This window comes from Hypanus sabinus, chromosome 13 (genome assembly GCF_030144855.1).
Source record: "Hypanus sabinus isolate sHypSab1 chromosome 13, sHypSab1.hap1, whole genome shotgun sequence".
NCBI classification, from domain to species: domain Eukaryota; kingdom Metazoa; phylum Chordata; class Chondrichthyes; order Myliobatiformes; family Dasyatidae; genus Hypanus; species Hypanus sabinus.
Genome location: NC_082718.1, coordinates 88,883,195 through 88,909,787, shown reverse-complemented (window position 1 = coordinate 88,909,787; position 26,593 = coordinate 88,883,195). Strand labels below are relative to the sequence as shown.

Genomic DNA, 26,593 nt, shown 5'->3' with positions numbered 1-26,593 from the left:
GTTTTCTTTAGCTAATAGCTGGCATGCAACCGTAAATCCATTACCCCTAACAAAAATTAGTCATCATGTTCATGAAAGTAATGAATGAATTTTCACCCCTGCTAAATAACATTCATTGCAAGTCACAAATGACAGCTTATGTGACAAGATTAATTTATGCCCCTCCAGTTTTCTCAACCTTTTGACCCTGTTAATCACAACTCCAAATGGCTCTTTATGCATAATGCAGCTGGTGGAATTGCACCGACTCAGTGCCATTCTAATATATTCTACCACAGACAGAAATCAACGTCATTGGATTCTTCCAACTTCTTCACAATCCATCAGTATGAACCCTGCTAAACCCCACCTCCTTCTCAAAAATTTACCTCAGGTGCCCCCCATCCTAATTATCAGTTGCTCCTTGTCAGCAACATCATCCAGAAAGTGTCAGATTCCAACAGGGGACATTGAGTGCTTCATTACCCCAGCCAACTTGCTGCTCATCCAAACTGAAGAACAGTTTTCCTCCAACTAAATATCAAGAAGATCAATGTCAGCAAACTCATCCGTCACAAATTGATAACTACAAATGCTATGTCCCTCCAGACATCCACCTCAATAAATTCTGAATACACTTGTTAGATCTGATCCCAAAATAAACTTTGCAACCACATTGTATTGATCTATTTCCACTCTGTAATACTGTTCAATCATATCTCAGCTCATGTGCAGTGTAAACACTCTTCTATATCTTGTTACATTTGGCCTTCATGATAACAATGCACTTGTGGCCTGCCACATCATAGCCTAAATAAATATTATTCAGAACTCTGAAATCCATGTGTTTGCTTCTACTAACTCTCATCTACCTATTGCTTTTGCCTCAGGTCTAGTACTGTATCGAATAAAAAGCCATCACAAACACAAGAAAATCTGCAAATGCTTGAAATTCAAAGCAGCACACACAAAATGCTGGAGAAACTCAGCAGGTCAGGCTGCATCCGTGGAAATTAACAAACAGTCGACGTTTTGGGCTGAGATTCTTAATCAGGATTAGAAAGGAAGGAGAGACATCAGAAAAAGGTGGGGGAGGGGAGGAAGTAGTACAAGTTGGCAGTAGGTGAAACCGGGAGAGAGGGTGGGGGTGAAGCAAAGAGCTGGGAAGTTAGTTGGTGAAACAGGCTGGAGAAAGGAGAATCTGAGAGGAGGACAGAAGATGATGGAAGAAAGGAATAGGAAGGAACATTAAAAGGAAACGGATGGTCAGGTAAGAATAGGTGCGAAGGGAAACAAGAACGAGGAATTATGAAGGGGAGTGGGGAGCAATTACCAATAGTTCAAGAAATAGATGCTCATAGAGGTTGGAGACCACCCAAATGGAATACAAGATATTGCTTCTTCAACCTAAGTGTGGCCCTTCGTGGCAGAAGAGTTGATGGAATGATATGTCGGAACAGGAATGGGAAGTAGAATTGAAATGGGTGGCCACCGGGAAATCCTGCTTTTTGTGGCGGACAGAGCAAAGATGCTTGATGAAGCGGTCTCCCAATCTACACTCACAAAGACCTGCTAACTTTTAAAAACAGCCCTGAAAACTTAAACATTTGTCAACTTTATGGTAAATTACCGTGGAATGATTCACCACACAAAAAAAGTTTTATAAACTGTTGTTGAATGGTCACAACACAGTTCCAAGAACCAAAAACATGAGCCCATAAGTAAGGAATCATACCATTGTGTTTAAAAGTATCAAGTCTAATCTAACATTTCCAACAGTATATTTGAGATAGGACACACATCACTCCAGAAAATATAGGTAGAATAACACTGATACCCCCAATTTATCTTTTTAACCTTTCATATCAAACCATTTTAAAGTACTTAAGGCAATACTTATGTTGATGCATTCAGGCCAATGTGTTCTATGAAAGTAAATGAAATTTAAGAGACCTGTTTCCCTATCACAGCTGTGACATTTCAAAAAGCATTAGCTATTACATGTTTTGGGATTACCTGAGATTGTAAACAAGGGTCTTTCTCTTTCAAAGTTAATTTTAAACCCAATTACTTACTACAGACACAAATAAAGATTCACAGATTGAAATGGCAAATTAGTAACTACCACAAAATAAAAGACAAGAGAAAATCTGCAGTTGCTGGAAATCCAAAGCAATACATACAAAATGCTGGAGGAACTCAGCAGGTCAGACAGCATCTTATGGAAAAGAGTAAACAGCCAACATTTCAGCCTGAGACCCTTCATCAGAATTGGAGAAAAAAAGCTGAGAAATCAGAGTAAGAAGATGGGGGGGGGAGGAGGAATTACAAGGTAGTGGGTGATAGGTAAAACCGGGAAGGGTGAGGGAGTGAAGTAAAGAGCTGGGAAGAGATAAAGGACGGAAGAAGGGGGAATCTGATAGGAGAGGACAGAAGGCCATGCAAGAAAGGGAAGGGAGAGGGGCACCAGAGGGAGGTGATGCACAGGTAAGGAGATAAGGTTAGAGGGGGAAAACAGGAATGGGGAATAGTAGGGGAAACATTACTGGAAGTTCAAGAAATCGATATTCATGTGGTCAGGTTGCCACCCCACCAGGGACATGGTCCCTCTTGTCCTCACCTACCATCCCACCAAACTGTGTCCAGCACATAATTCTCCATTCTTCCATGTCCAAAAGGATCCCACCACCAAGCACCTTCCCCCCCCCCCACTTTCAACAGGGATCACTCCCTGCATGACTCCCTTGTCCACTCGCCCCTCCCCAATGAGCTTCCTACCGGTACTTATCCTTCACATGCCCCTAGACCTCCTCCCTCACTATCATTCAGGGCCGCAAAGAGACCTTCCAGGTGAGATGACACTTCACCTGTGAATCTGCTGGGGTTGTCTACAGTACCCGGTGCGGCCTCCTGTATATCGGTCAGACCCGGCGTAGATTGGGAGACAGCTTTGCCAAGCAGCTGCACTCCATCCACCAGAAAGAGCGGGATCTCCTTGTGGCCACCCATTTTAATTCCACTTCCCATTCTGACATGTTAGTCCATGGCCACCTCTATTGCCACAATGAGGCAACACTCAGGTTGCAGCAGCGACACCTTATATTCCATCTGGGTAGCCTCCTACCTGATGGCATGAATATAGATTTCTTGAGATACCAGAAATGCCCCCACCCTACTATTCCCAATACCCTCTTCACCTTATCTCGTTATCTGCCCATCACCTCCCTCTGGTTTTCCTCCCCCTTCCCTTTCTACCATGGCCTTCTGTCCTCTCCTATCAGATTCCCCCTTCTCCAGCCATAGAACGTTACAGCACAGAAACAGGCCTTTTGGTCCTTCTTGGCTGTGCCAAACCATTTTTTTGCCTAGTCCCACTGACCTGCACCTGGACTATATCCCTCCATACACCTCTCATCCATGTCCCAGTCCAAGTTTTTCTTTGATGTTAAAAGTGAGCCCGCATTTACCACTTCATCTGGCAGCTCATTCCACACTCCCAACACTCTCTGTGAGGAAGCCCCCCTTAATGTTCTCTTTAAACTTTCCCCCTTCACCCATTCATTCTATCGATACCCATCATAATTTTATATACCTCTATCAAATTTCCCCTCATTCTTCTACACTCCAGGGAATAAAGTCCTAACCTATTCAACCTTTCTCTGTAACTCAGTAACCTTGTAGCCATTTATCTCTTTCACCAATTGACTTCCCAACTCTCTACTTCACCCCTCCCCTCTCACCCACTACCTTTTATTTCTTCCTCCCCTACCTTCTTACTCTGACCTACATTTTTTCTCCAGCATTTTGTGTGTTACATTTACGCAAACTTTTTTCCCCAATAAACAGTATAATAACTATCAACGCAGATTGCACAATATTTTGGAAAAGGTAATCATGTACCTCATTATGAAAGTATACATGTTTATTTTAAGCTAGAATGAAAGTTTTGCATCTTTGCTCTCACTGATCAATAAACTATGACACTACCAATTTTGATCATTCCATTATGCACTAAAGCTACAAGATTGTTCTGATTTGAATGACATGTTTCAGTACCATCATTATACAGCAGCCCACTTAAATACCTATTCTTACTTTTCAAATTAAATGAGGTTAACCCTTAAAATGCCATTTTACGTTTTTCGGCAAATATTTTGCCTATAACTTTACACTATTTAGAAAACATCGCTTACTTTTTAAATAGCTTTTCTGAGATGAACGGAGATCTAAAATAATTTAGAAACTTTGAACAGTGGCGGCTGATGGTGTGTTCCTTAATGGCCCTTTACCTGAAGGAGTCACACCTCTGTATTTTTAAAAATCTGGGTCTTTAATCAGCTAACTTCAAAAAGTCGCCTGCGGACAACGGCTTCGGCAGCCTGTGCCAGCTCCACGATTGGTGGTAGGCCGCTAGGCATCAGAAGGTTAGGCCCGAACACTAGGCCCGAGCAAAGTTTCTGCGTGTCCGCTTCACGCCGGCCCGGCACGTTGAAGGGCAACGCGGGGCCTGGCGATGCTAGGCCAGCAAGAAAGGGGTGTGTATTACCTGCCGCCGGACTGCCTACTTCCTCCTCCGGATCCACCAGCGCCCAGGCCACCGCCGGGCTTTCGGCTGTTGGCCTGCTTCATGGACATGATGAGGACGCCGCTCGACTCGCTTCAGATCCTCCCTCTATCACACGCCGCGCTCCGGCATCCACGACTGCGGGTAAATCCGGAGGGCAGATCGGGACGTGACGGCGTGCGGGGCAAGTGAGCCTGGCCTCGAGCTGCGAGCTGCGAGCCACGACCCGCCCTGGCTGTCCCGGGTGGGTGGGTGGACGGACGGACGAGCGGGCCCGTTCAGTCAGCGCCGTTGCTATCGCAAAGCTTCAGCCGCCACCAAAACACAGCGGGCGGGAGAGGCGGGGGGAAGGGGGAGGGGGAGGAGGGGAAAACAGGATCCGGGCCGGCCTGCGCGCGCACGTCCCGGCGCAGCGACACCAACCCCGCAGAGAGTGAAGGGCTGGTCCTCGTCCCCCGTGCGCATGCGCGCATAAAGTGCTACCTCCCTCCCCCCCCCCCCAAATACAGCCTTTCCGTGCTTGCAATATCAGATGTGATAATATTTCTTGTTATAATTACCTGGCCTTGGCCTCCTTTATTTATTCACCTTTGACCTCACCGTCAGCAGCGGAGATTGATTTGTCTGTGGGGGGGGGGGTTGCGGTGGTCGCCCGCGGCACCTGAGGGAGGGTGGATGGCCGACACAGCTGTCGAAGCTGGGACTTGGACACTTAGCTGCTTATAACGTCAGGAAGCAAGTGTGTTGCAAAATACCCCGACACTTTCTCACTCAGACCAGCCCCGGTGGAGGGGCTCGACTTAAAACGTTCGCCATCCCTCTGCTTCCACAGATGTAACTTGACCTGCTGAGTTCTTCCGCAGCTTTCTTTTCCTCCCCTTTCCTAGATTCCATCTTCTGAAGGATCTTGTGTCTCTTAAACTGCCAACTAAATTTAGTTCATTAATAGTAGAACGTTACCATTTTATTTTATTCATTTACAGTATACATTGGTAAGGCTACTCACTAATTGAGAAAGTGGTAGGAATTTTGCCTTCGAGTGCAATCCTTATGGGAAGGTACTTCAGGGAATCTAGAATTTAGATCCAGAGCAACTGAAGAATTTTGATATAATTCTAAGATAGGGTCATGTTTGATATGGAGGGTGTGCTTGAAGGGTCTCAGCCTGAAGTGTCTCTCAGCTGTTTATTCATTTCCATAGATGCTGCCTGACCTGCTGAGTTCTTCCAGCAGTTGCTTTGGATTTCCAGCATCTGCAGATTTTCTTTGGTGCTTGCAGCTGATGGTATTACACCTTTGGATAGTAAAGACTGCTAATTTGGAAAGATGCTTTGGTAAATCACTGCACAATATTTTGTCAGCTATAGTAGTAACTGAGGTGAGAGGGGGGGAAAAAGAGTCAAGTGCCAGTTACTTAGACTGCTTTGTCTTGAATGCTGTTGAAATTCTTGAGTGATTTTGGAGCTACATTTATCCAAGTATATGAGGAGATCACACTTTTAATATCACTCTTGGTAAGTCTTATGTTTGACAGAAATATTTTGGAGAGCTAGAAGGTAACTTACCACAGATAGTTGACTTCTGGATTACTCTTGTGTCTGTAACATTTAATGTGTCTGAGCCTATTGAGTTTCTGTTGAACAAATACTCCCAGAGTATTGATTGTATTAGACTTGATGTTCAGACCATTTGGAGGTGGCTAGACTCTCGCCTAATACTAGCAGCACAGATGTTACTTGTTTCTTATCGTTAACATTCTCATTTGCTTGTGTTGTAACTTTAGTCAGTCATAAGTATTCTTAATTTCCATTAACTTAAATTTTATTAAGGCTGCTTGATGTAAAGGGCAGTCACTGGAACCTATGGAATTCAGGAGTTTTGCTAATACTATTAAGGGATCGACATCTGTGTTTCAGGGCGAGTCTATGGTGAATCTTGGTGAGCAGGCTATTGGTGAATGTGTCACTTTCAGCAGCATTTTCAACCAGTTTGTTGATATTTGAGGGTAGATGTGGCTGGAAGGGATTTGTCTTGTTGTTTTTAAGGAAAGGGTATCCTTCCATATTGTTGAGTGGATGCCACTTTTCTGTAGTAACTCCCCTCCCTTCATAGAAAGCTTCTTTGGGCTTCAGGATGACTTCTAGGCAGGTTTCGTGGATAATGCAATGGCTAATGAGGCCGTTGTGGGTTCTAATGTTAGTTCCACAAAGAGGTAGATGGTGGCTAGATGGCTTACCTGTGAGGTTATCTACTGCTTATGTAGGACCTCTGAGCTCCCAGTGCATGGGGATGGGGTTCTCAATTTCATCCTGAATGTCCCTTCTCCCCTTTGAGCAATCATGGGCCAGAGTCAATTGGAGATGCTACATTCTTTTCAAGGTTTTGTATACATCTTTGCCTCATCCCTGTACCTGGCGTTGAAGTGGATCAGTTGGTCTTTTTGGAGGTGTACGAGAGTGTTTGTCAAGGTCCAAGTAGAAATCTCCTTTGGCATAATCATAAACTTAAAATGGAGCATATGCACTGATGACCACAGTGCTGGTTCCTTTCAAAGTGTGTTAAAATATAATGCCTTTTTCAGTTCACAGGAAGAATTGCTAAGACTGCGCACTAGTTTGTTTGGTATGAAAAGATGATAATGTTCATATCAAGGTGTCTTGAGTTCACAAGCTATGATGACAAGGCTGTGTTCAGGTCTCCCTCTGGTAGAATTGTCCATCAGGATCCTGATATCCCACATCTCAAACTACTTTTTGTGGTGTTCCTTTTCAGCTTGCTTCACATTAGTCATCACAGGGTCTTCACAGAGCAGGTTGCCATGAGGGGCTGAAAGTGATTGGAGATTAGGGCCTGCTGCATGGGGTTAATACCTGCAAGTTCACTGTCACTTCAAGTTTATCATTCAACCATACATGAATATAGCCAAATGTAATAGGTTCCTCTGGGGCTAAGGTGCAAAACACAATACCAATAGGACCATGATTTCAGAGAAACTTGTCACAAAAAATAATATAGCCCAAGTCCTTGAATTGCATGACTGCAGATTTATGGTAAGTTGTCCTAGCCCAGCTTGTTTCTTCACTGACTGAGCACTAGAGAGCAGCACCAATAGGAGGGGCCAGCCATGAACCCAATATGGATTCCAGCATGCCCCACAGATGCAGTCCCACTCTGCCTTGGCATCGCCCCTCCTGGTCAGCTGCAACAGGTGACCCTGCAGTGTGGGCCTGGTCCTCACCACAACCATGGCAAAGCAACACCCCCACTGCCAGTCTCGCCAATGAACCAGTGAGCTGGACTTGCAGAATTCTGCATTACCAATGTCCACCAGGGTCTTGCAATCCCAATAAAAATATCCAAGACAATTACTTGCTTCATTTGATAGATTGCACACCTCGGCACAATAGTACAGAACAAGTCCAGGCGACTAAACAACTGTATGCAATAAATCTAACTTAATCGCTATCAAGTAATTCACTGATGGGATGGACTTGCAGTACATGATGATCGTGGTATCCAGCAGTGACTTGCAAATAAAAAAGATAGTATGAACAAATACATCTCTGATTGGTCCCAAAGTGGCCACTGCACTCAAGCATGCTGCCACCTTCCTGGAGTTACCCCATCTTGCTTATACACATGCCTGCCTTCTCACCCAATTGTTAACTAAGCACTAGGCCCGAGCTCCCAAACCCTGTCAATATCTGGTACCTTCCCAGAGACTCCAATCGTGCACTTAATCACAATCCCAGCCTCCAGTTGCAGTTGGCTGTACACATAACCTTATTTCAAACCATTTGATCCAGCTACGCATCCAACTACACCATGTGCAGTAACTATAAATGTAGGAAGAACTTGGCCGGAAGTGTAGCTAGTTCTGAAAATTATCTTCAGCACTACTTCCTGACTGTTATTGGATGAATTCCTGATTTCATTAGTAATTTAAGGAAGTATTGAGTGAATTAGACCTGATTAATCATGGTAAAATTAAATTGTTAACAAACTATGGATGGTGGAAATCTGAAACAAGAATAGAAAATGCTAGAAATACTTAGTATGAATATAGCACCTATGGAGAAATAGAAACCTGAACTATTTCTGGCCAATTAAACTTTATCAGAACATAAAGTGCTTTTTTGGTTAGTTGGTGCAAATGGTCTGAACAAGTCTAACCAAGTTCCTAATGACTATCATTTCCATTGAGCTTATCGTATTTTCCTTGGCCAAGTTGGGATAAACCAATTACTGTGGCTGAGTAGCGTTGCGTTGTGCACTCAGTAACACTGAAATTCTTGTGATATTAGAATAATTTGATTATGCAAATGTGTATTTTTTCAAATATTTTACAAGTTGCAAGAAACTCAATCCACTTAAAATCAACCAGTCAAGTTGGTCCATTTAAATCAATTTTAATATTGTTCTCAGGGTTTGAATAATGCTGATTGGTCAATAAAACTTGAATGGCTTCCATGGCCACTGCAAGAGACAGTAAAGAGAAACGACGATATTTTGGTTGAAATATAGGCCAGGTGGAGTAGATGACTGGCTGTCTTCCCAGGATGATATGATTTACCACCATTTATGTTATTGCTACAATCACATAGCTATTGTATGTTTTCCTTACAGTAACCATTAATTACAGCTTCGTGCGATTTTTATATTTGATAAGGAGTGATTTGCTGCTGTAGAGCTTCTATTGAAACATGAACACAAACAGAACAACTTCTGTTAACAATACTTTTCTTAATCAATGGACTATAGTTAGTGATAAATTTTCAACTAATTACATATGATAAATGTGAAACTATTCATTTGTTCAAACCTACACTGGAATTTACAATTGGAATTCAGTACATACATCATTGCTGTGGTATTATTCATTCAGCTTCCATTCTGGTGTCAAATAGATGGAAGACTGCATTGGAAATAATTAATTTTCTTTTAAGTTTTCACCCCTCCCTGTCCTTTAACCAATTCAAATTAGCTCTTTATTTCCTGGGCATGCCTTTCTAGTGTAGAAGAACATTAATTACAAGACCATTATCTCTAACAACCACCTACTTTGTATTATCTTCCACTCCTACAAGGACGCAATTTCCTTCCTCTGGTTATTGTCCCTTGCTAGTCCACTACAATTACATTATGCACAATGCATTGCTTCAAAAATGTTGTCCTCTTTCTTCAGTTGTGGACTTGTGACCAGATTTGTATCATTTCTCTTGCTTAAACCCTCACCTCACCACAGTACCTTGAGAGGGATTATTTTGTTCTTACCTACTGTATTTTGTAGATTATCTTCTGCCATTTCCACTTCCTCTAACAAGATCACCCTTTCCATTAATCTTCCTCTCTCTCCCTTTTCCATTCTTAACCACACTCGATCACTTGCACTCCTTTTCCCAGCATCTTCCCATTTACTTTCTCTCATAACACAGTCTAGACCTCCACATATTCCTTCTGAATGAGACCATAATTTACTTTATGCAGTTGACTGAGGGAATTAAACTAAATGATATGGAAGGGACAATAGAAAAGACAATAACTGAATATTTTCTGTGGAATAATTTTTATTGTTTAAACAATCCTACAAAATATTCATAACTAGGCAACAAAAGAACATGTTTGCTTCATTCTGAATAAACAGTCATGTCCATCTGCCTATTTTACAGCAGTTTGCTGAGTTTACAGAAATTAGGTGGAATGAAACAAATTAAGTAAAATTAAAATACACTGATCCAGTTTAACATATCACACCAAATATATCATTTTACATTTCAAGTTTCCACAGCCCTCAACTAATAACTGAGCACATAATAAGTTATTTACAAAATGTTATCTTTATGCCTCAATTAAGAGGTAATGTAGTTTGGCTGTACATAATTTACATTTGTGTGTTTTCTTCAAAGATTTCCCATAAATGTCTACAAAAATAGTTTTGTAAACTGCCATCATATAATGTGAACTGGGTAAATGTTAGTCAATCTCAAAGACCTGTGGAAGATATTTCTTAAAGGCAACGTTGCTCCAATTTACACCTTGGCAATTCACACTACATCTATTAATCTACAACTAACACATCATCCATAATATTTAACTATGATATTTACACACTAAACATTGGATGTAAACTTACATCTTTTAGAGTACTTTATTAACAGCAGGGTGCTCATAATGAGAGAATGAAGGTTCATTCAAAACGTTAAGTACATGAACTCAAAAGGTTCTTTAAATGTCATAATATATTAGATATAACAATCTTTCTAAATTTGATTGTTTACAGCAACTACACATTCACCTGTCTCTAGCCTTTCAAGTGTTCTAAGCTTCTTATTACAAGTTAAAAATATTTATTGCTGACTCAACCACAGAGTGAATGAAAGAACCTTGGGTAGATTGCTAATTTGCCAAGCTCCTATCCATTCTTGCCAATATATTTTGTATAGGGTTCTGCTCAGGGTATCAACATGCGTACGTCAACAAGTACAAAATTAGGTGAAGTAGAAAGTACCTAAGAAATAAGAGCCTGTTCACCATTAGGTTTCTGCATCAGCATAGAAATACCAGATTGCTATATGCAAATGAATTGCAAGACTTGAAATCAAGCAATACCTGGTAAAAATAGTTGAGATAGTTTATTGTCTGAATGTGTGGTTTATGGTTCATGACAGGTATCTTTATTTCTGCAACATTTCATTTATTCCTGGACAGAGGTGGCTTTACTATCACAAAACCCTGCAATAATGCACATTTTAAATGGCTTGGTCAACTATCCTTATTTATTTAGATGTTAACATTGTAAAGTAGGTATATTAGTTAACTTGATGTGTCTTTATCCATGTAACTAATTGCATCAAGCAGTTTAGTAAACTTGATTTCTTATGTAGAAAATGTACGTTTGTTCCTTTTATAGGCATCTGATCCTGAAGAATCACTTTTCCCTTAACCAACATTTGTCACTTATAGACAAGGTATAGCACATTAAATGCAATACACCGTTGTAATATTTCCTTATCCATCTTATTGACAAAATCCACAACATTAAAATTATGCTTACATTTCTCCCTTGCCCTTAAATTTAAATTAACTTGGGCATTTATCAAATACTTTAAATTATAGGCAGACATGTAATCATGGTGAATTCCAGATCACCCGATGTGCCTGGTCCTCAAAAAACAAAACTACATGAAAAATTAAATGATATTTTAATATAAGATTTCAGTGTCTCACAATGTGTGCAGTTCTGAGTCTAGTGTCAACTATATTGTTGTTCCTATTTAAACCATACATACAGATTTTACACAATGGCTTCACAGAAACTGAAAGAATAAATGTCAGATTGAAAAATCTGCAAGCCAATAGTTTTAATTTTAATGAGCAGTAAATCAACGTGAATTATTTGTTCTATGAGAATGGTCTGAGTGGATTGGTGATGTACAGCAAAGTTTTAAATTAGACAGCTTCATACTCTAATACCAGCAAATACAAATCAATAATGCTGTACTAAATAATTCTTTTCTGCCTACTGCAGAATATAGCTCAACTGCCATAAAAACTGGCAATTCTTAAATTCTGAATCAATAACACCTTGTTAGTCAGCATTAAAATTAAGCAAATATACACACACCTCCAAGGAGGTTTTTTATGTTTTTAGCTTTTTTTTTCCCCTTTCTCTTTCAAAATTGAGAAAGCTTAACTATTTGTTTCTTTTGCCTCTCCCCCTCCTGGGCGTCTGTTTGGTTATAGCTCCAGTTGAAGGTGCAGCAGATGCCACTGCAATGTTTATCTGTCCTTCTTGAATCTCCTGACGTGTGTCTGCTGGCATTTCATTGATTTTCTGTTGAGCCTCCAGGTAGAACATGACATCTCGCAGTTGCTCCTGAACTTCAGTAATCTGTCTGTCTTTCTCCTCGCAAGTGTCCTTCAGCTTTTTCTCCTCTTCTTTCAGTTTGGCTTGCAGCTGGATCTGATTAGTTCGCAAGTATTTGTTCATTTCTTGCTCCTCTCTCAGTTCTGTGCCTAGTTTCAAAACTCTGTTGTTCAGCTGTGAACACCTAGTATAAAAGCACAAAAAGAGGCATCTTACAAATAGCACGGGTACATACTATACAGAAATTTACAAGAGCTGAATGTTTATTTGATTTCCAAGTCTGAGTCTGCAAGGCATCTTGATTTCCAAACTCAATCTGGATCTGAACCAGTAAGTTGCATTAACTGAAGGTTTTAATCATTATGGTATTCACTTTCATAGAAAAAAATTGTAGCTCAGAAACATGCTGCCAGATTAAAATCTTCACTGACAAAACCATCTAATATGGACTGACAATTTACGAATGGGAGTAGAGTGTGAAGTTGAAATTAAAATTTAAGTAGCAGATCCACCATTATCTTACCAAGTGGTAGACCAGGCTTTATGATATACTCTTGCTCTTTAGTGGATATGCAAAATGGATGCATAGCATAGCAATCTGGTACCAGAAATTAAAGGAGGGCAGTGCATATGCCCCTGTCCACATCAATGGTGTTGAAGTTGGTGTGAACATCACCAACGGGCTGTTCTGGTCCAAGAAAACTCACCAACACCTATACTTCCTCAGAACGCTACAGAAATCTGGCATGTCCCCTCAACTCTGACCAATTTTTATTCATGCTCCATAGAAATCATTCTATCTGAATGCACAATGGCTTGGTATGGAAACTGTTTGCAAGTGACTGCAAGAAACCACAGACAGTTGTGGATGAAGCTTAGCACATCATAGGAGCCAGCCTCACCTCTGTGTCTATATTTCTTGGTGCCTCAGTAAAGAAGCAAGGTAATCAAAGATCCCTCCCATCCCAGGTAATGTTTCTTCTCCTCTCTCTCTCATTCAGCAGAAGATACAAAAGCCTGAAATCACAGCACCACGCTCAAGGACAGTTTCTATTCCACTGTTATCCGACTATTGAAAGGACTTCTTGAACAATAAGATGAAGTCTTGGCCTCACAATCTACCTTGTTATGATCTTGCACTTAATCATTTAACTGCATTGCATCTTTTCTGTGGTTTTTAAACTTTATTCTGCATTGTTGTTACTTTACCTCATTCTAGCTCAATGCTCTGTCATGATTTGATCTGTATAAACAAATTGTAAAGCAAGCTTTTCACAGTATCTTGTATATTTGACAGTAATAAACTAATACAAATATTGAAAATGCTTGGTTGCGTGTATTTTTTTAAACTTATCAGCCTCAGACTAAATTACAAGCTAGCTTTTTGATCCAACCTAAATCTCCCATTATTTTAAAATATTCTTTGCTTACAATAATACATTTTTGTCATTAATTCAAATAATCTATCTATTGAGAGTTGAAGACCTCTTCTATAGCATACATCAGAAATGCTCATGCGTTAGACAAGACACCAGATCAACAATTTCACTGTTCACTTGGAACCTGAACTGCTGATGTTGACTCAGACATGGAACTCAATCTGATGCTGAACAGCCCAATGACTGTAAGCAACAAGATAAATTTGTACTTAGTAATATTATCACAAAGTAATACTTTAAAATTATAAATGGGAGCTGCAGTACACATCAAACACACAGCATGTTTTTTAGGATCCATCTAAGATATTTTAACTTTAAAATAAATTCAAGTAAATAAGAAATACGGCATGAGTCTCCAAATCCTAAGGACTTTCTACATAGGCACAATTGAGAGCATCCTGACTGGCTGTATCACTGCCTGGTATGGGAATTGTACTTCCCTCAATAGCAGGACTCTGCAGAGTGGTGCGGACAGCCCAGCCCATTTGTGGATGTGAACTTCTGACTATTCAGGACTTTTACAGTGACAGCGTAAAAAGGCCCAAAGGATCATTGGGGACCTGAGTCTCCCTAACCAGAAACACAAGCTACCATCTGGGAAATGGTACCTCAGTATTAAAGCCAGGATCAACAGGCTCCGGCACAGCTTCTTCCACCAGGCCATCAGACCGATTAATTCATGCTGACACAATTGTATTCCTAAGCTTTTTGACTATTTCATTGTCTATCTTAATGTATTATTAAAAATACTATTCTATTTGCTATACTATTTATTACAAATTACTAATTTATACATTCAGAGACATAAAGATTTTCACTCCTCATGTATGTGAAGCATGTAAGAAATAAAGGAAATTCAATTCAACATGTTTCATATGAAAGCTTTCACAAAGTGATTCAGTTTAACTTGACTTCCTTAGAAAGAAAATCCGTCCACCACTAAGTTCTCTCTTTTAAACAGGTATTTCTAGAAACATTTTTGTTATATGCAAATGCTTATATGAACCTATCAGCTATTGAAAGTATACCGATTCCTGAGAAAATTCCCTTCTCCTTTACAAACATTGTAAGTTGAACTTTACATTAATGGGAAAGGAGTAAAAATCTGTTTTCTCTACAGATAAGATAGATACCCTCACCATCCTACAAAACACAGATTAACAAGATTGTCAATAGCTGCAAAAAAATTTCACAGTTCCAAACTGCACTCCCCAAAACTATTATGCAAGTGTTGATTACATCATCAAATTTCACTTAGAATCACTACACTAAAAATTTCTGTCTTCCTTCATCCAAAATATGGCTGCAAATTAGTAAGAGATCTATCCACAAACACAGATCAACAGCAAAATTTCATGATCAATAGGCAAATCAATTAATTATTCTGCAGTGGAGTGAAAGTCTTAGGTCAAGTCTCAGTTGTACTAATTATTTTACCCTCCAAAGTGGGAAATCTCACATAAATTAACCGTGATGAAATAATAAACAAGATTGGTCTTTTTTTTTGAAAAAGTAAGATGAGATGGAACATTGTAATTGGATACAGTATCCATAACTTGGAGAAGGGAATAATTGCAATGAAATGGATATAAAAGTTTTCTCTTGATTGCAATCCATGGCAATGTGTAAAACCGGATAAAGTCAGGATACTAGGATAGTTACCCATTCCCTATCAAATTAAAAGTCTGTTCATACATACCAATCTAGTTCATAAATATAACCATACTGTAAGCTGTCCTGACCCTTGGATGCAGACAACCATTAGGTGGGAAGGCATACAAGACAGTAGGAAAACCTATCATATCCCCTTTAGAATGTGCCACTGCCACATTTAACTGATGTTTACTTCTCTGGAGTTCATAGTACTGACAGAACATTTGTTGCAAAATTCCTTACTTTCTTTCAAGAGCTTGTTTGTCTTTCATGATTTCATTCAGCTTCTGCTCCAAACTGTCACATTTTTCAATGGTTTCTTTGAATTTTGTTTTCATGTTGTTGATCTGGAAGATGAAACCAAATTAGAGCAAATTGGAAAAACATCACTGAAGTCAATTTACTAAATGTTTCAAAGTTTATACAATCCTTCAGTCTCGACTTCACAACATTTTAGCAGAAATCATTTTTTTGGATTTAATCATTTTCTATACAAGCTATATTTGTACTGCATTTGTGAGACATCCTTTTAAAAGCAATATTACAAAAGCAACTTACCTCCTCTGCTGCATCCTTCTCCAAATGGACGATCTTGTTTTCCCAGTAGATGCGTTGAGATTCTAACTGACTGGTAAGGAGGTATGAATACTGTTAAAAAATAAAGTGTTCAAAATCTATTATACTATTTTAATGTAACTGATTCACACAGAAATTGAAACCTGCTCAAGTGAAACGCAAATCAACATAACTTTTATGTTTCTCGTTTTCCTTTACGCAAAATTAGATCGTGATCTGCTGATTGTGGGGGAAGATTTCATTAATGCACTTGAACCAAAAGCTGTTCATTGTACCGGAGAATACTGGGTTCTGTCATATTTTTATAAGACATGCCTTCAAAGAAGCTAATAACAGTAAAGATTCATCCTTAATGAAGCAAGCTGGAGCTTCAAAGATTACTGTACTAAACTCCCACAAGCAATTCAATGACTTTCAAACCAAGAAACTTGGTTTGAAACTTTACAACTAAGAAATTTCCTGCACTTCCTTTGCATTCTACAGATTTTACAATACAGATAAGATCTAAATTGTGTGTATTTATTTAGAGGTACTTCATAATAACTGGCCCTCCTCGCCAAACGAGCCGGCACCAGCCAATTACACCCATGTGAACAATTACCCTACTAACCTGTGCGGCTTTGAAATCTGGAGCACTCTGGGGAAAGCAAGTGGTGATAGGGAGAACGTACAAATTTCTAACAGAGAGGGCAGAATTGAACCTAGATTGCTAAATGCTACGTTACCGGGTCACCCCCAATTAATTTATAGCTGTTTCAGTACTGCCGTAACACTAGCAATGTAGAAAACTGCCCACAGGAATCGTGACAAATCTAACCTGGCCAATTACCTCTTTATTTGTCTACACCTGATCATTAGAAAAGTGATGGAAGGATAGTGAATGGTACTCTGAATCAGCCTGTTCACAGCAGTACAGTTTGAGTATAGTCGTTCAGCTCCTGATATTTAGATCCTAACAGCAACACTAGAGCTGAAGTCCACCTCAAATGACTGAAGAAATTTGACATGAGCCCCCAGATCCTCAAGACCTTCTACAGGGGCACTATTGAAAGCATCCTGACTGGCTGTATCACTGTGTGGTGTGGGAACTGCACCAAGCTTGATCGCTGGGCACTGCGGAGAGTGATATGGACAGCCCAGCGCATCTGTGGATGTGAACTTCCCTCCGACATTTACAGCAGCAGGTACATAAAGAAGGCCTGGAAGATCATCAGGGAGACCAGTCATCCCAACCATAAACTGTTTCAGCCGCTTCCGTCTGGCAAACAGTACCGCAGCATTAAAACCAGGACCAACAGGCTCCGCTTCTTTCTACGAGCCATTAGACTTATAAATTCATGTCTGTACATTGTGACAGAGTCTCAATGATTTTTACTCCCTCACATTGTAGGATGGATGTAAAATATAAATTCAAATTCAAATGAATGACCTTTTGAGGTCAAGGCAGCTTTTAATTAAATATGGCAACAATGAGAAAGGAAAACCCTCCACTGGCTGAAATCATGCTAAGCACAAAGGAGACATTGTGTGTTTGGAGGTCAATCATCTCAGTCACAGGGCATCTTTGCAAACATTTCACATGTTAGCATCCATCTTTAACTGCTCCATATGACCTTCCTTCAACCATAAGGTCCAAAGTAATCCCCAGTGATGATTGCACAATGTTCAGCACCGTTTGCAGTTCCTCAGATAATGCAGCAAGACCTGGAGAATGTTCACACCACACAAGGGCAGGACAATGACAATATCCAACAGGAGAAAATCCAGCTATCACTCTGTCACTCAATGGCATTACTATCACAAGGATTACTTTAGAACAGAAATGGAACTGGAGGAACTGTATACACAAGGTGGCTTAACAGCAGGTCCAAGGCTAGGATTTGTGTGGCCAGTAGCTCATCTATTAACTCCTCGAAATAAGAGCCTATGTGACCAGGAAGGCAGATCACCACCACCTTTTTAAGGATAATCCAGAAAGGCTGCTCCTGCAAAACCTACATCCCCTTAAAAGGAAAACACAAAATGCTGGCAGAACTCAGCAGGCCAGACAGCATCGATGGGAGGAGGTAGTGACGACGTTTCAGGCCGAAACCCTTCATCAGAAGTGAAGTAACATGGGATGGTCAAGGGGGGGGGGATAAGAAGTGGGGGGAGGGATGGAGTAGAGAGCTGGGAAGTGATAGGCTGGAGGGAAATGGGCTAGGGGGAGAATTATGGGAAATAAAAGAGAAAGAAAGGAAGGGCTGGGGGGAGAGATTATAGTGAGGGGGGGACAAAGAGAGAGAAAGAGAACCCGACTAAAATTATAGATAGGGATGGGGTAAGGGGTGGGCAGGGGTATCGATGGAGGTCTGTGAGTTGAATTGTTCATGCCGGCAGGTAGGAGGCTACCTAGGCAGGAGTTAAGGTGTTGCTCCATCAATCTGCGTGCGGCCTCATCTTGATGGTAGAGGAGGCCATGGACAGATATATCGGAGTGGGAGTGGATATGTTCTGCCAGCATTTTGCGTTTTTATTTATTTCCAGCATCTGCAGATTCACTCGTGATCCCTTAAAGGAAAACAATTTTTAAAAAATGATATAATATTTAAAAACAGTTCCAATGATGACTCAATGAATGCGAAACTAAATGTCAGAAGCTGACCGATTTCCAGTGCAAAAGTTACCAAGCTCAACATGGTGGTTTTAAGATCTGTACGTTACCTTGGTAACAAAGAGGTTCGAAGAAGATCCCTGCTCCTAACCATCATCTACCAAATCTTACTTAATAATATAGGTTATAATATGATTTGGCTCATGCCTGATCTTCAATGGCCACTTTAAAGATCATTAAAGCAAGATTGCAATTTGCAGAGTTTACATTGGAACTAGCGCAAGGAAAAATTGTTTCAGAATATATTGGTGAAAAAAAGAACAAAAGTGACTGCAGAGAGTTGTATAGTTTTTTTTTGCTTCTTACATTCAAATGTTCATGTGCGAGGATCAATTTAACTAAGCTTATTATCCACTATAAAGGTACAGTGGTATCTTCCTCAGTGGTCAGGAATGAAAGGCTAATGGAATCAACGCTGAAAGGAATCGTTAAAGTAATGTGTTAATGACAGTGCTGCTGTGCCAGGAATGCGGTTAAGGGCTCAGTCCTTTGCTAGTTTAGTAATCTCATTGCTGCATGATTCAGTGTGGACTGAGCCACAGAGGCAATGTGCAATGATTACCTGTGGATGGCAGGCATTAAGCGGGCCGCACAGTGTGGCCACTCAGTACAACAATGCAGGGCCTAGGGTTGCAACCTGGTGACTGTGATGAGTGCAGGCTGTTGTCACTCCACATACTGAGGAAGCAGCTGGATGCTACAGTCTCTCCCATCGACTCCAGTTGGAAATGAGAAAGCTGCCGTGTCCCCATGGCTCTCCCCAGCCCACCCAATACCAGCAGCTGCTTCCTTGGTACTCCATTCAACACCAAGTTAGGCAGCACGGTAGCGTAGTGGCTAGGCAACCTGGGTTCAATTCCCACCGCTGTCTGTAAGGAGTTCATACATTCTCCCCGTGACCGGGTGGATTTCCTCGCCACGGTCCATAGATGTGCCAAGGTTAATTGGTCATTGCAACTTGTCTCGAGATTAGGGTAGGGTTAAGTTGGGAGGAGCAGCTCCAAAGCCTATTCCAGGAGGCGACAGAGGGGAAGGAGGGGAGACAGATAGATAGGCATCACTGAATTATCGCTGAAAGATTATAACTAGGAGCTTAATGTCCAAGGATACACATTGTATTGAAAGGACAGGCAGGAAGGCAGAGGGGTCAGTGTTGCTCTGTTGGTTAAAAAATGAAATCAAATCATTAGAAAGATGTGACACTGGGTCGGAAGGTGTTGAATCATTGTGGTAGAGATAAGGAACTGCAAGGGTAAAAGGACCCTGATGGGAGTTGTATACAGACCCCAAAACAGTAGTAAAGATGTGGCCTACAAATTACAATGAGGGATAGAAAATGCATGCCAAAAAGGCAATGTTACATTAGTCATGGGGGACTTCAATGTGTAGTGGATTAGGAAAATCAGGTTGGTGCTGGGGGAATTTCTGGAATGCCTACAATATGCCATTTTTAGAGCTATCCTGGATTGGGTGTTGTGCAATGAACCAGAAATGATTAGAGCTTAAGGTAAAAGAACCCTTAGGGGCAAGTGATCATAATATGAAATTTGAGGAGAAGCTAAAGTCAGATGTATCAGTATTACAGTGGAGTAAAAGGATTTAGAGGCATGATAGAGAAGTTGGCCAGAATAGATTGGAAAAGAACACTGGCAAGGTTGACAGCAGAGCAGCAATGGCTGAACTTTCTGGAAGCAAAGTAGAAGGCAGAGGATACACTGTATACATCCCAAAGAGGACAGTAGCTCATAAGTCAAAGCCAACGTAAAAGCCAAAGAAAGGGCAAACAATAGAGCAAAAATTAGTGGGAAGTTAGAGAATTGGGAAGTTTTTAAAAACCAACAGAAGGCAACTAAAAATGTCACTGAGAAGGTAAAGATGGAATACGAAAGTAAGCTAGCAAATATTAAAAAAGATACCGAGTTTCTCCAGATACAAAAAGTATAAAAGAGAGACAGACGACAATGGATATTGGACCGCTGGAGAGGTAGCAATGGAGGACCACGAAATGCAGACAAACTGAATAAGTATTTTGCATCTGTCTTCACTGTGGAAGACACCAGCAGTGTGGTGGAAATTCCAGGTATTAGGGGTCATGAAGTGTGTGTAGTTACTATAACATGAGAGAGGGTTCTTGGGAAACTGAAAGGTAGACAAGTTACCTGGACAAGATGGTGTATACCCCAGGTTTACGAAAGACATAACTGAAGAGATTGTGGAGGCATTAGTAATGATCTTTCAGGAATCACTAGATTCTGGAATGGTTCCAGAAGACTGGAAATTGCAAATGTCACTCCACTCTTCGAGAGGGGAGAGAGGCAGAAGAAAATAAACTATAGGCCAGATAGTCTGACCTCACTGGGTGAGAAGATGTTGGAGTCGATTGTTAAGGATGAGGTCTCAGGGTACTTGGAGGCACACGATAAAATAGGCCGTAGTCAGCATGGTTTCTTCAAAGGAAAATCTTTCCTGACAAATCTGTTGAAATTCTTTGTCTATCCTGTTTGTTATTTCTCAAAGGAGAATCGATTGATGATTCGGATTTGGATTTTCAGAAAACCTTTAACAAGGTACCACACTTGAGGTTACTTAACAAGCTACAAACCCATGGTATTCCAGGAAAAATCGAGCACAGATAATGGATGATTGGCAAGAGGCAATAAGTGGTAATAAAGGGAGCCTTTTCTGGTTGGCTGCCAGTGACTAGTAAGAGCTCTACAGGGACCTGTGTTGGGACCGATTCTTTTTATGTTATATGTCAATGATTTCGATTATGAAATTGATGGTTTTGTTGTGATATGAAGATGGGTGGAAAGGCAGCGTAGTTTTGAGGAAGTAGAGAGGCTACAGAGGACTTAGATTAGGAAAATGGACAAAGAAATGGCAGACAGAATACAGTGTCAGGAAGTGTATGGTCATGCACTTTGGTAGAAGAAATAAGGGTAGAATATTTTCTAAATAGTGAGAAAATACAAAATACTGAGGCGCAAAGGGCAGGATTCCCTAAATGTTAATTTGCAGACTGAGTCTTTGATGAGGAAGGCAAATACAAATTCATATCAAGAGGACTAGAATATAACAGCAAGAATGTAATATTGAGACTCTATAAAGTAATGGTGAGGCCTCACTTAGAGCAGGTTCGGGCCTCTTATCTTAGAAAGAGTGTGCTGGATCTGGAGGGGGTTCAAAGGAGGTTTACAAAAATGATTCCAGGATTAGTGTTTGATGGCTCTGGGCCTGAATTCACTGGAATCCTCAGTGAAACCAATCGAATGTTGAAAGGTCTTGATCGAGTGAATTTGGAGAGGATGTTTCCTCTGGAGGGAGAGTCAAAGACCAGAGGACACAGCCTCAGAACAGAGGGGCGTCCTTTTAGAATGGAGATGAGGAGGGATTTCTTTAGTCATGAGAGTGGTGAATCTGTGGAATTCTTTGCCACAGGTAGCTCTGAAGACTAAATCAGAGGTTGATAGGTCAGGACATGAAGGGATACGGGAGAAGGCAAGAGTTTGGGTCTGAGAGGAAAATTGGATCAGCCATGATGAAATGGCAGAGCAGACTCCATGGGCCAAATAGCCTAATTCTGCTCCTATATCTTAAGGTCTTATGGTCTCATTTTTTTGCTGTGGGAGTGTAGGGGTTTGTGCCACGTTTCCAACACAGCAGCATAATGTCTAAACAGCTAACTTTTTTGATATGGGTTGAGTATTTTGCATGTTCAAGCTTCAGGAACAAGACTGCTCTAATAACAGCCTCTGTGGGTCAGCACTACATGGGTTCCTGCTTTACCTTAGTTGTCAATGATCCAGCTATAATACCATTTCTTTACCTTTTTTCCCTCTTCAAGGCAGATTGTGTATCAGCAACCTGCCTGTTCCCAGTTGGTGGTTTTTAAACTGCAAGTCTAGTCTGTGAGCATCAGAAGAATATTGAATCACAGGCAACATCACCTAATTATGATAACTGAGGCAAGACCTGCCCTTGGGTCTGTACGTTTCCAGGAATGATCGGAATATGCACTTAGGCTGATACTGGCTCATTTACTTAGGGTCAGGGGCAGAACCCAGATTATTCTCAAGAAATCAATACATACCAAAGTCACGTATCAGGCACTCAGCCACTGAAAGAAAGTTGATAATGGACAACGTATACATAACCTAAACCACGCTGCATACTTTCTAGTACTGCTTGCCAACCTAATTATTGACTAACAGGATTTTTACTTAAGCCATTAAGCAAGTTCAAGAGCTGTAACTCAATCTTTAAATAGATTTCCGTAGTTCAGCATTTAAGACTCCCCAGCCTGAATACTTCAGCTTTATACCCTCTGTATGCACTGATTTCATTATATTCACCAAGTAATCTCACTACTTTGATTACATTATGTAATCTCATTGTTTAAGCAGATAACTGATCTACAGCAACTCTTTACCTTAAATACATCAATATATCAAAAAACATACAAGACTTATCCTCTGTGTTTTAAGTACTCAGATTTGAGCGTAAACATTTCATTGCAGAAACAAAGGTTTAGGTTTTTGATAGTTTTCTCGATTTATCTTTAGTTCTTTGTATTTTTGATTATCTAGGAACATTTAAAAAGCTTTTGTGATTTCTATCACCCACAAAAAAGGCACCAATTGATATCAGACACCAACTTTATTAACAATTAATCACTTCAACTATACGAATTCAAAGAGAACTCACTGGGATAAGCATTGTCAGGCAATAACAACCTGCACAAGATTTAATTTCATTCTAACAGTTTTATTTTTTTGTAGACTTTTATAGAGTCATACGACACTACAGCACAGAAACAGGGCCTTCAGCCCATCTAGTCTGTGCTAAACCATTAATCTGCCTTATCCCATCGACACACACCCAAATTATAGCCTTCCACTACCATCACCCATGTATCTAACCATAAATTTTTTTGATTATTGAAATCAAAGCTGTATCCACCACTTGCAGTTCATTACATACTCACCTCACTCATGCTTCCCTTAAACATATTCTGAGACCTCTACCAGCACTATAGAAACCCCACAAAATATAGTATTATCAAGGAGGATTTCAGCTAGAAAGGCTGCAGGATGTTAATATCTTTGTTCCTTGTGGGTTTTATTCTAAACAAAATATCAGTAGTAAAATAGAACTCTTTAGAACAATACACAAAATCCAAATTGAAAACTATTTAGTCCTATATTCCAAGAATGAATGTTAAAACAATTTATTGGAAATCGCATGCTATGATTGCTTTTCGCTATTGGATCGTATTCAGATGGAATTGTAATTGAAAACCTAAACCCACTTGATGAGAAAGCAGAGGTGACTTTGCAGTTTTACAACATATCTGCTCCAAAACAGCTGAAGTGTCCACAAACCACTCCATCTGGTGTTTCAGTTACTAATAGCTAAAGTTCACCCAAAACTACGCCATGGACAGTCTCAAGCCTGGCTGCAAAAGGAGGAGGGTTAGCAACCCCATCCTGTAAAAACCCAAAGCTTCAGAAGCTCCAAAGGCCTCATCCCAGGGTGAGGAAAGATCTTCACCTAGAAGATGGATGAAGACTTGTGCCGAAAGCCCGGGTCTGAGGACTCTACCGAGCTGCTGTCAGCAGTCTATGCCCTAGTAGGGGTAATGGGACTCTTACTTTGATCTCACCTTTGAGCAGGCTACAGGAATAAAATGATGGACAGCAAGTTATCATGGTGTTTTATCTGGAGTGTGGACAAAATAATGATAAAATTTCATTTTCCTGCAGGGGTGAGTGAAGGACAGCAATAATTTAATATGAACAACCACAATCTTTACATTTTCCATTGGACTGATAAATGTCAATAAGAGTTCTGTCATGGCTAAGGTAGCCAATCAACTGAAGGTTGGGGAGGGCAAGAAGTGTTAAGACAACAGGAAAGAGAAATTTGAACAGTGATTTGGAAACTTAACTAACCTCTAACTGAAGAGCATCAATTTTTTCGTCCTGACATGTGTCACCCTCACATTCATACTGCACAATCTTTCCGTCTGTTTTACTGGCCACCAAGCGATGAACATAGTTATCTGAAAGAAACAGATTACAACTTCAAAATCCGATATCGTGAACAGTCTGACAGAACATCTTCCTGATAACTTTTAATCTGCATTCTTCATAGCTTGTACACTCAGAAATTAATAGCATTTACTAATGTTCTAATTTAAAACCAATTTATTTTTTAAAACATAAATTGGTAATCATAAAAACAGAAGTTCCATTAATTAGGAAAAGGTGTCTTAACCACTTTACTACATTCCTTTGCTAGAGGAAATATTTCAAAACTAACTAAGTTTTTCCTTCAGGTAACTTAACCAGTAACTTCAGAGACAAAATAGACATGTCTCTCTCATATTTAAATTAGTCTGCATATGGACTAGTCTGATATGTGTCAGCATCTGCGGTTCACAAAATGAGACTTGTGGAACCCTTTTCACAGGAATTTCAAGGTTAATTCTGGAGCAGAATCAAAATCCTAGAGAGGATATCAGACAGTTCTGGTCATGAATATGATTAGAATTCATACTTTGTTTTGAGAACTGGACATATTAGTAATTCAGTATGCAGTTGTGCCAATGACATTGTGAATAGATTTATCTATACATTTTAATTATTAGAACTAAGATTCTTAAAATCATTCAATTTCAAGAAAATAGTCAGGATTCCCTTTGTTTATTTGGTACAGGAGACTGTTGCCAAGCAGTTTTTAACTAGCTTCAGTCATGTGCACATCATGTGACATTAGACACTACACTGTGCTTAGAGCAAATAGATTTTAAAGTAAGTTACTTGCATATTTCTGTTCAAAAAGCAGCGCTTTTGGTCACTGATAGCTGGGAAGTAATAAACAGTAAGACAATTCAGAACTGTTTTGCTCACTGCAGTTTCAAGCATTCAGGCTTGGAGATGCCAGAAATGGCCAGAAGTGAAAATGAAAAAAATTTCTCTACTTCAACAAGTTAGGAACAGTGAAAAATTTGAAGGTATTGACAATCATCTTATATGTTACAAAGCATTGTATGAAGGCAGACCATTATCTGTACATTTTCAACAGATGTTGCCTGACCTACTGAGTTCATCCAGCTTTTGTACGTGTTGATTTGACTACAGCACCTGCAGTGTACTTTGTGTTCATTATCTGTACTAGGTGTCTGCATTGATTTTGTTCATTTAGTCAATCAAAAGAACACAGCAGTGTACAATGAATTCCAGATAACTATTACAAACTAATGTCTTTTTCGTACTGTGGTAGTTTTCTGATTTATTCTGTATAATAAGAACATAATTCTGTAAACTTTTGCATACACTGAATAAATTTCCCCATTGATAACAATTAGGAACTAATACAGTTTTATAGTACTGTAGCAGTTTTGGTAGTGTTCTAATTTGTTTTGTATTTCATTTAAATACATCATTTATTACTCTGTTAAACAGTAATTTGTCTTTTTTTATACATTTTTATCTACTTCCATGAGACTTCAGCTAAATGGCACAGCCACTTAATTGGGCCAAAATGTTTTGGTCCTGATGTGTCCTAATGAACAGGAATCCACTGTACATCAGATCTGTAAATTCTTCATTATCTACTCTATTAGGTACATCCACAATTAACTCGTAATAGATAAAGTAAATATGATTTTCCTTTCATAATACACACAGAGCAAATTGTGTACTGGTGTATTATTTTTCCCCATGTTTTATTACTGATTCCAGCATTTTTTCAATAAGACTGGTTAGGTTAATTGGCTGTTCTATTTCTCTCTCATTTCCTTTTCAATACCATGGTCAAAATTACTAACCTCCCATCTACAAGAACCTTTTGAGAAATTA

The 26,593-nt window shown here is 40.0% G+C and overlaps 2 protein-coding genes across 7 annotated transcripts in view; both read right to left on the bottom strand.

The window, feature by feature from the left end:
• Positions 1-4,900, bottom strand: part of atxn2 (ataxin 2) — a 128,665-nt gene extending 123,765 nt beyond the window's left edge. For 2 of the 5 annotated variants that reach the window (XM_059988115.1, XM_059988119.1), the window contains exon 1: positions 4,526-4,899. In XM_059988115.1, coding sequence (XP_059844098.1) covers positions 4,526-4,614 — 89 coding nt within the window. In that variant the 5' untranslated portion in view covers positions 4,615-4,899. Of the gene's footprint in view, positions 1-4,525 lie in introns of all 5 variants that reach the window. The other 3 variants (XM_059988118.1, XM_059988117.1, XM_059988120.1) reach the window with 3 other exon arrangements.
• Positions 4,901-9,933: 5,033 nt separating this feature from the next.
• Positions 9,934-26,593, bottom strand: part of brap (BRCA1 associated protein) — a 41,679-nt gene continuing 25,019 nt past the window's right edge. For both annotated transcript variants that reach the window (XM_059988122.1, XM_059988121.1), the window contains exons 9-12: positions 24,683-24,792; positions 16,061-16,150; positions 15,746-15,849; positions 9,934-12,594 (exon numbers count right to left, since the gene is read on the bottom strand). In XM_059988122.1, the coding sequence (XP_059844105.1) occupies positions 12,237-12,594; positions 15,746-15,849; positions 16,061-16,150; positions 24,683-24,792 (662 nt within the window). In that variant the 3' untranslated portion in view covers positions 9,934-12,236. The remainder of the gene's footprint in view (positions 12,595-15,745; positions 15,850-16,060; positions 16,151-24,682; positions 24,793-26,593) is intronic.